This window comes from Pinus tabuliformis, chromosome 1_1 (genome assembly GCF_031772625.1).
Source record: "Pinus tabuliformis cultivar Carrire ecotype Pingquan chromosome 1_1, CPIR1, whole genome shotgun sequence".
Lineage (NCBI taxonomy): Eukaryota > Viridiplantae > Streptophyta > Pinopsida > Pinales > Pinaceae > Pinus > Pinus tabuliformis.
This window is the reverse complement of record NC_142297.1, coordinates 10,464,211-10,475,115: the sequence shown is the minus strand read 5'-3', so window position 1 is coordinate 10,475,115 and position 10,905 is coordinate 10,464,211. Positions and strand designations below refer to the sequence as shown.

Here is a 10,905-nt window from a genome sequence, read left to right as displayed (position 1 = left end):
TGAAGAGAACGCAAGCCATTGAGCCATAGACCACGACGACCACTTGAGATCGAGGAGCAATCATTGTTAGAACTGGAAAAAGATGAGGGAGGAAATAAAAAATGGATAGAAAGCTTACCTGAATATTGTGAGCAGAAGGAGGCCACCATAGCTACAACCTGAAGCATGTGGAGCCACTAACCAGATTTAGCAAACAAAACCATAATAAAACAAGAGAATAGTAGAACAAATACCAGTTGAGATATTGGACAAGACAAATACAGCAGTCATTTTCTTACTTGAACGAGCAAACCATCTCTTTGTGCCAAGAAGCCGGGCAAACAAGTCACTAGAACGAGTGACAAAGCCACACTAGCAAATAGCACAACCCATAATCGACGCAGGCAGAACCTGTGGCTCATTTCCGTTCACATACAACATAGAAAACCATTTCTAGAACAAACCCTCAATGTATTCACCATGTAGAATGAAAAACCAAAATGATCGAATGCTAAAATGCCAAGGGTTTTGCCAAGTTCAACGAGCGGGAAACAAGGATCGAGGTAAGTATAGCTCAGCCACCACATTAAGAGCTACCATAAATGCTCCTAGCTACCGTCGGGAAAATATCAGTTGATTAGTGTGTGATTAGTGATTAATCATAAGTCAAATAATTCCGCAATCCTATCAAATACACATTGTTAATCAAACACCAGATAGACATCAATAAGGGTCTTACACCGAAGTGCAGGTTGGTCCCATTAGAAGGGTTTCCCCACATTGGGGGTTCTCCTTCACTGGTGCCGTATCTTATGTCCTCTTGTCTTGGCTGGTCTTATACTGTTATTGTTTATGTTCTATCTGCATTTTACTATCATGTTGATGTGATTGCTAAACTGGTTATTGATATTGGGCTAATAAAGAAATTGAAGTAAACTTTCTCTAAGCATAGAACATACCATTGTTATCCTAAAATTAACAAGATTTTTAACAGTTTTCATATTTACAGTGTTTCTATGTATATATTGTAAGAGACATGTAATTTTGTATCTACTTATCAGTCTCCCATCAACGGGATAGAACTTTGATAGTTTTTTCAAATATGTTGCAATAGGCACCTTATTTACATATAATTCTAGAAGCATCTACAACATGTAACTTTCAACATATTAATGAAAATTATGATTTTTCCTTGGGCGAAAACAAATAACATTAAAATATTTAACATTTATATTTTTCTAAATCTTTACAAATCTTTTAACTTGAAACATTAAAAATACTTATATATATAAAAGCCATATAAATATATAGCTTTTACTCATGATATATTTTTAGTTTGACATTTTTTTTAATTAAAATAAAAACTTAAATAAAATTAGATTTTCTTTTAAGTAACAAATGTAGGGCAGTGAAATTAAAGATTATATTTGTATAAAATTAGTATATATAAGCTTCTAGTATGATATATATAAAGCATAGTATGAAATATTTAAGTTGATATTAATATAATGCGAAGAATATTAACATATATTTTGCATTTTTTGTAAACTAACATAAATTTAACATAGTATAATTGTATTCAAATTTATATGATAAAGTTTCGCAATTTATATTTGTCAGAAAATAAAAAGGTAATAGGTAATAGCTTTGGTAGCACTTGTTCAAATGACATTTATATACAACTAAATGGATGTCACATTCATATAGATGTGAGTTACAAATTGTTTAATTACAATACACAATTACATAACCAATTTCCACAACTCTAGTTAGTCCAGGGGATTCGAACTCATGACCTTGAGTATAGAGCCCACCTTTCTAAGGAACTTCACCGCATTGTGATTACCAACTCACCTACCCAATAGAGCTGAAATCGATGTTATATTCATATACCTATAAATTCATAATAATTTACATATCATACTCATTTTAATTTACATGTAATGTAATTTAATTAAAAAAAACAAAAAAAACAAAACAAAACCAAGACCTACCTAGCAATCACAGCAAATTAAATGACTTAGATGGGGATTTTTGCAAAAGTGGAATACAAGTGGTTCATTACCATGATCGAAAAAATGGCAAAAGATCATTAAAAAGTCCTTCGAGAAATATGGAGATCATTTATTTGTAATTAGAAATTATTTTAAAAATAAAATAAAGAGCTTAAATAAAATTGGATTCTCTTTTAAAAGTATCTTTATAATACATTTTGGCCCCCACAAACGGGGCGCTTAAGCCCTGCCACGTGGTGTATGTCACAGCTTCGTCTAGAGCGAAACAGACACATCCGTACCCTAAAAGATTGGCAATACAAAATTACATACCAAATCAATCTACAGCTGTCCATACCCCACAATGATCCACGGTTCATAGGCCACGTGGACACATTGAATTAAAAAACAAAATTCTAATTATATAAAAGCACCACAAAATTAGGGACACATATTTTGCCGCCTCGAAACTAGAGTACTCTGGAGTCTGGACTACAGCTTGAGCTATTTACTTGTCCACGGCATCAGGTTCCGTGTAGCCGGGGTTCTCCCCTCCATTGACACGACACCCATCGTGGAAACCTAATTCCACCGAGAGAAGCCGCAAAAGAACGAAACGACACGCTGCTATGACACCTGATCCTGACAGAATCGGCGAAGAGGTATTTTTTTCTTTTTGTTGCTGCTGCAGGCAATATCTGAGCCGTTAAAAGTTTTATCGATTAAAGCGTAGGAGCAGTGCGTCCTGTCATCCGAGCGATGGAAAGCACATGCTCATCTTGCAGTGCTGTGTGAACATAGAACATTGTACGTTTCTGTTTCTTGGAAAGGTGTGTGCACGCAGAAAACCTAATCGAGTAGTTTTAATGGAATTATTCCAAGACATTGGCATCTTTCTTGTGAACTTTGAAGGATGTGCCGAATTGGAAGGTATTTACTGCAAACATTTAATATTTCTGGTTTAAAGGTGTAAATATCTCAGAACTGCAATCATTAAGTTTGCCCGGTTTAAAGGTGGAAAGATTTCAGAGCCGGAAAAGGTGAATCAAGCTGCTGAAAGATTTTTATACTTAAATAAACACTGTATGGACAGATGGCATAGGATTTGTAAGAGTATCAGATCGGTACCTTACAGGTGTTTGTCTTTCCAGTGATTGCTTGCGATTTGATTTGTATTTTTTGGATTTTCAATGGGACAGTCACGCTAAGATCTTACTGGTTTCTTGCCGGAGGACAAATCAGCCTCGCCCTATTTTGGTAAATTAGACAATTTTTTGCGCTTGTATATACAGTGATTATTTCTGCACTCTTGATGTATATGCAAGTTTCTGAGCACTGAGCAATCTCGCCGATTCATATCTTTTGAAAAGCTCGCTCTTACGGGCTTTCTGTCTTTGCAGAGTGTTTATCATAAACTGAGAGGAAAATTCAGAACATACCGGAAAAATCTGAGAGGAAAATTCAGAACATACCGGAAAAATCTTTAAAGAAACTCAAAACTTGGAACGCTCGAAACGTCATAAGTCGGCGAGAGGCTGGAGTTAAAAGGTTCATTTCAAATATCAATATTTGAGGGCCACGAGATCATCATATGGAAGAGTTTTGAGCGATTCAGAGTTTCCAAACGCTTGGAGTCCAGAGATTACTCACCTCTTCTGTTTTTCAGGTCTCGAGTTCAAACTTGACGGGTTGGCTTGAAGTTTTTCAAAGCTGTGAGATAATTGTGTGAAAATATGTGCCACGCAGGCTCTTGTCGGTTCCCAGACGGAACGAACAACCCCAAAACAGGGAAACAGTGGCTCGACGTCAAAGTATTCTGCGTGAGATTGCATCCCTCCGGATTCAGCAAAACAGTACAGATTCCAGAATCTTTAACCCTCCATTTTTTACCTCGAAGCATTCCGACGGCTCTGGAGGTCAACGGGCGTCGATTCCATCCGCCATCAAGCGCGTTTATCACGCTCCAACGGGATCGAGTCGAAGAAAAATCAGAAGGCGAGATCACGTTCGTCGGCACCGATACCATTCGGTTGACTGATAACCTCTGTTTTGAGGTTTACTTGAGGAACGATCCTCTTATCTTTGGAACGCTGGAGAAAAGGCGGGAAATAAGCGAAGATCTCTTGCCCGAAACGACATGGAGCGTGGACTGCAGCAGCCGTCTTGAGTATTCATCAACATGGCCCTTCAACGCCATGGCCATTCCGACTGTGGACGTATACGTCGCGGGTCGGATCTCGGGTTTGCCGATGATTATATCCCAGACTCTACAACTACTTCCCAGAAGAAAACACTTCCGCGACTGCACATTGGACGTTATTCCAGAGGGAAACGAGACTCTAGAATCTTACCCCATTTTAAATGATATAGAGACAGAATCTGATGATTCTGAAAGCAGTTCCCTGGAATATGACAGTGGCTGTGATTGTGATTGGATAGAAGGAGAGGAGCAGGGTGATTCGTGGATTGAATCGGGGCTAAGGTTGGGCATTGGAATTAGTCTTGGAATGTGTATTGGGGTGGGACTACTGGTGCGCACATACCAAGGAACTTCCAGATCCCTCAGGAAACGAATTCTTTGATAATGAGATTTACTTGAGTAACGGGGAAGGCAGGCAATAAGGGAAATGGCCCTTCAACGCCATATCCATCCCGACTGCGGACGTATAGTTGCGGGGCGGATCTCAGGTTTTAGGATAATTGGATTCTCAGGTTTTCGGATAATTGTATCCCAGACACTGCAACTCCTTCCCAGAAGGAAACACTTCCGCCAGTACTCTTGGGACGTTATTCCAGAGGGAAAGGAGACTGCATAAACCTACTCAGTTTTAGGCTATGTGGATATGGAATCTGATTCTTGTGAAAGCAGATCCCTTGAATTGGACAGTGGCTGTTATTGACTGTGATTTGATGGAAGTAGAGGGGCAGGGAGGTTCATGGGTTGAGTCAGGGCTAAGTTTGGGATTGGAATTGGTCGCGCCATGTGGGTTGCCGTAGGACTGCTGGTGCGCACATAGCAAGGAACTTACAGGGCACTCAGGAAACGAAATCTATGATAATAAATTTAAATGAATTTTGCAAGTTTTGTATGATGGCGGTTTGAGTTTTGACATATGAGCATCCGGATATTATATGTAAGAAAGATACGAGTTTATCAATTTTTTCAATCTATTCCGCCATAATGTTTGTCGAAACTAATTCTTTTAATGTCATGAATGTCATGATCAATCTATTCCGCTATAATGTTTGTCAAAACTAATCCTTCTAATCTCATGATCATTCTTTTTGTATCAAGTATCTGGATGGTTACATACAACGAAAATTGAGCTCGTTGATAACTTGTTACATACAACGGAAATTGAAAATTGAGCTCGTTGATAGCTTGTTACATCATAGCTTTTCTTTCTTACCCAAAGAAGAGCAACTCTCACCTTGTGGATAGCTAGCTAAACCAGTGTAAATTTAATTATGGATCTACAAAATGGATTTACTAAGCGCTCAGAGGGATCAACTCTAAAGTGCCGAGAAGAATCAATTTCAGTGCCGAGAAGAATCAATTTCTCGAGGTGTAACCTCTTTTTTCAGTGCAAAACTTGAGGAAAGGTCTGCAACTCAAGAGATTTGATCCCTCTCGGTGCTTGATAGATCTGCAATTAAGATGGATCTAGGCGTGTTGAGTTCATAAAAATGATCAAATAAACATTTTGAATGTAAAGTGACAATGTAATAATGTTGAATGATAGAAATGTGAATAATAAGAATGTAGTCAATTACAAATAGTCTCCATTGTGATCAATGTCAAACTATTTTCTTCTATTATTTTTATTGTCACCCATTAATTTTGTCATCTTTTCATATCGATTATATGAAAATGATAATTGAGATTGTAACCATTTAAATCTTTAGCTTGAGTTGTTGTAGTAGACATCATACCTTGTCTCTTTTTATGTGCAATATTAATAATTTGAATTACTATAACACATTATTAATCCAATCACTTCAAAGCTAATGTACCATCATACATTCAGTTACATAAAATCATAAATCAACATCTATACTGAAACCAATGCATCTAATGTAAACAATCAAATAAGATTTGAAAACAACTTCTACATTGAATTCAATGCATATAATGCAAGAAATCAAATGAGTCGCTAACGAGGTGGAGGAATTGGCCAGAGGGCTAAAAGTGGCCGGAATCCGGGCAAAAAAATTTCAAAAAATCTTGTAGAGGCAGTGTTTGAATCGTGTTTTTGATGGTGGAAATGGATTCAACACCATCAAAAACGTCTAGGACACCTAAAATTTTAAAGTTTAACAACTATAACTTGGATTCACAAAAATCCTTGCCAAATTTTCTCTAAATATGACCAGAGTTTCCATAACTTTCCGGGGAACTCCACCTCGTTAGACCACGCGGAAATCAAATAGGATTAGAAATCAACATCTACACTCAAATCAATGCATCTACTGCAAGTCAGTAAATAAGATTAGAAATCAACATCTACACTGAAATCAATGCATCTACTGCAAGTAAGCAAATAGGATTAGAAAACAACATCTACATTGAAATTAATGAATTTAATGCAAGCAATTAAATAAGATTAGAAATCACCATCTACACTGAAATCAATGCATTTAGTTCAAGAAATTAAATAAGATTAGAAAACATTTACATTGAAATCAATGCATCTAGTGCAAGCAATCAAATATAATTAGAAATCAACATCTACATTGAAATATGCATTTAGTACAAGAAGTCAAATAGGATTATAAATCATCTACATTGAAATCAGTGCATCTAGTGCAAGCCGTCAAATATTTTTAGAAATCAACATATACATTAAATTCAATGCATCTAGAGCAAGCAATCAATAGGATTAGAATTCGCCATCTACATAGAAATCAATGCATATAGTGAAAGAAATCTTCTACCCTTTCTCCCTCCTCCATCTATATGTATATATCCCTTCATCTCTCCTTTGTCTCTCTATTTCACCCCCCCAAAAACACACACACTCTCACTCCATATTTATCAATCTCTTTGTCCCTCCCTCCCTCTCTTCCTCTCTCTTCTTCCCTCTCTTCACCTTCCATCAGTTTCTCTATCTCTCTTTGTCTCTCTATATCACCCCCAAAACATACACTCTCTTACTCCAATCTATCTATCTAGCCCTCCCTCTTCCTCCCTCTCTCTCTCTCTTCCCCCTCTCCCCCTCTTCCCTCTCTTTCCTCCTAATGTCCTCTCTCCCTCTCTCTCAATCTTCCTTATCTCTCTCTCTCTCTCTCTCTCTCTCTCTCCACATTTCTCTCTCTATGTCTTTCCTCTTACCTCCCTCTTCCCCCCTCCAACTTCATATCCCTTTCCCTCCATCTCTTCACTCTCTCACATCCTCTCTCTTCCTTCCTCTCCAACCTCCCTCTCTATCTCTCTGTTCACCTTCCAACTATGTTACTATATCCCTCCGTCTATCGTTCTCTCTCCTTCTCATCTCCATTCTCTCCATCTCTCCTTCTTTGTCTCTTTATCTTGTTGGAAAAAGTAATTATGATTGGTCTTCAATAATGTACTTGTGTCATTATGTAATGTACTTGTCAAAAGAATAAAGAAAAGAATTATTATTATTATTATTGTTGTTGTTGTGACTTATTAAAGCATGAGTTTCATGCTTGGGTTACCATTTTTTACGTCAAGGTCCCCATCGAGGTCTTCTAGAATTTATTATGAATCTATAGAATTACTGTACATTTAAAGAGACCTTTTTTGGGTTTTTGAATCATGTAAAAAGGTTAAGTATTGAGTCAAATATGAATTGTGGAACCTCTAGACCATGCCGGCCTAAGACCCTACTTGACCCGACAAGAAGCCTATAAAAAGAAGGACATCGAATCCTTTTGGAGAATCACTTCTCATTCTCTCTCTACTAGCGAGAAGTGCGAAAATATGTGCTAGGTCCCTATAATACTAGTCATCCCCCATTACTATTGTCATTGTAGCCTTTATTGTTATTGTTGTGCCCCCATTGTCCCCATATTGTTATTATTGTGCCCCAGCACACTATTGTTATTGTTGTGCCCTTATATTATTATTGTTATGTTGACTTTGATTATATTGTGACCCCTTACACTCCTATATATAGAAAGGAGGTTTTTTCATTTGTATCATTTAAGAATTATTCATTTGTGTAATGTAAAGGAGGTTTCCTCCTCCAACAAGCTAATTTTGAAGTCGGTGCTCTATCTTTCCTTCTATTTTGTGAGCTGGTTACATAAGATTTGGTAACATAAGTTTGGATTCTAGGGTTTCGTTGCTCCAAACATGCCATCATGGAATTTTCTCTATATGTTTTTTATACGATGTTTAAGAAGATGAAATTAAAACCTATTTGAGCTGAAAGCTCGATGAACCTTGGGTTCAAATTTTAGAGATTTTCCCACTATATTTGTGGAGATAGGATCCAAGTGAGTTAGGGTTTGTGCAGGCTCCCAAATTATATCTCAAATCATTGACTTGGGGAAAATTGTCATAACTTTATCTCTAAGCATCATATTGAAATTTTGTTAAAATTTACAGAAAGAGGACGACCTGTAGTTTTCTGTGCATCAGTTTCAAGTCCTAAGGTCAAAATTGTGACACGTGGCACTTCGTACAAGTTCACTCTACTGAACTAGTCTATAATTAGGTCATCATGGGAGATTTGGCATAACTCTTCTTTGGAGAATCCAATCTTGCGAAGACTTGTGGGGTTGGAAAGAGGACACAAAGGCTACTATAGGAAGCAAGTTTAGATCTCGGAGAGCCAAAATTACAAAGATACAATAGATTCAATAGCGAGCTCCTACAAAGTGAAAAAATGTGTGTAGTTTTCTTTTAATTTTACATAAGATTGGTTTGAAAAAATAAAATAGAAACACCTAGTAAGAAACTTGAAATCTCTAGCATGACTAATGAAAAAGAGGAGGAAATGAAATGTCATATATAAAAATTTCATGACCAAGTGCAACAAAATTCACTCTCACAAAAAGTAACAAATGCTGATGGATAGTTTAAAGAAAAGCATGGAAGCTAAGATGGATGGCATGGAAGCTAAGATGGATGGCATGGAAGCTAATATGGATGGTTTAAAGAAATGTGTGAAAGCTAAGATGTATGGTATAGAAGAAAAACTTAAAGGCAACATGGGAGAGGTGAAGACGAATTTGACAAATTTGCTACAAGAAATGCTCACTAATGGCGAAAGGGTAGTAAAGGAAACTTATGAGAAAAAAAGAAATGTTAATCATGATTTCTTAGATTCTAATGGTGGATTGAAGACTCCTATTTTCCAAATATGGATATGAGGAAGTTTGATACTACAAATGGAGCAATATTTCGATCTCCATAATGTGAAAAACACACAAAAGGTACGCATTGCAACTTTATATTTGGAACCAAATTAGTTTGTACGGTATCAATGGCTTTGCTCCCATAAACAAATTGTCACTTGGGAAATTTTTAGGGAAGAAATGATACCACATTATGAGGATACAAAAAACAACACTTTTTTGGCCAATTGATAAATATCAAACAAAAGGGTTCAATGATGGAGCACATTGAGGACTTCCAAAAATTGAATATAAGGGTAAAATATATTCTAGATGAGCATAGGATTGATGTGTTCATAGGGAATTTAAAGGATAACATCCAACATGAAGGTTGCCTTTGGGAACCTGATTCATTGGAGAAGGCATTCAGGGTGGCAAGAAAAATGAAAAAGAAAAATTATGCCAAAAAGGAAGCTTATCACTCACAACTATAAAGATGGAAGTGTTGTTGCCCCTAGCCTTCCACAACCTACAAGGTTGACACCACAACAATTGGAAGAAAAAAGTGCAAAAGGGCTTTGTTACAGTTGTGATAGAAAATACACTAAAGGTCATAAGTGTGCTGAGAAGAAATTATTTTAAATAGATTTTTAAGAGGAGGAGGAAAAGGAACAAGAAACATCAAGAATAGGATATAGACCAAGAAAAATCCATAGAGAAAGAAGAAATGAATCCAACCATATCTTGTAAGGCATTGGCCTGAATTACCACTCCAAAACTATCAAGATAGAAAGACATATCAAGAAGAAAAAAGTAATAATGTTGACTGATTCAGGCAATACCCATAATTTTATTCATTGTAAGATAACAAAGGAATTTAATTTCTTCCTATATGTAGTACTAGAGTGTCAAGTGATGGTTGCAAGTGGAGGAACCATAAATTGCTCTGGAAAGTGCCATAATATGAAGCTATGCATGGGAGAATATGTATTGAATAGCCCAACACTTTCCATTCCAATGGGTGGTGTTGATGTTGTAATAGGAGTCCAATGACTATAATCCTTGGGTAGAATAGCTTTTAATTTTCAAGAGCTCCTCATGAAATTTTCTTTCGAAGGAAAGGAAATTGAATTAAGGGGTATCATAGGAAAACGGGGAAAGAAAATAAGCTCTAACAAAATGACAAAGCTTATATAGAAAGAGCAATGAGGCATAATTGCATAATTATGTTCACTAGAGGTTCCCACATCAAAATCATCTATTTCTCTAGATCTCCGAAAAGTATTGGACAATCATTCCAAGGTATTTGAGACTCCCAAAGGCCTCCCACCTATTCATGATCATGATCATGCTATTCATTTGATTTCAGAAAGTGTTCCTCCAAATATTGGGCCTTACAAAATTCCTATGCCCAAAAGAGTGAAATTGAACGTATGGTTGTAGAAATGCTAGATGCTGGTATAACTCAACCTAGTCAAAGTTCTTTCTTTGCTCCAATAGTATTGGTGCTCAAGAAGTATGGGTCATAGTGCATGTGTCCGGATTATAGGGAGCTCAACAAGCTCACTATTAAAGATAAATTTCACATTCTTTGTCATTGATGAATTATTGGATGAATTACATGGAC

At 36.7% G+C, this 10,905-nt stretch overlaps 1 protein-coding gene across 1 annotated transcript; it reads left to right on the top strand.

The window, feature by feature from the left end:
* Positions 1–2,285: 2,285 nt before the first annotated feature.
* Positions 2,286–5,026, top strand: LOC149211355 (uncharacterized protein At1g01500-like). Its single transcript, XM_089391473.1, has 2 exons — positions 2,286–3,230; positions 3,374–5,026. The coding sequence occupies exon 2, from the start codon at positions 3,707–3,709 to the stop codon at positions 4,553–4,555; it is 849 nt and encodes a 282-aa protein (XP_089247599.1). The 5' UTR covers positions 2,286–3,230; positions 3,374–3,706; the 3' UTR covers positions 4,556–5,026.
* The last annotated feature ends 5,879 nt before the right edge of the window (positions 5,027–10,905 follow it).

Bases quoted from the DNA above. Each gene is read 5' to 3' on its own strand.
- LOC149211355 (XM_089391473.1), top strand. From the start codon at position 3,707: ATGTGCCACGCAGGCTCTTGTCGGTTCCCAGACGGAACGAACAACCCC.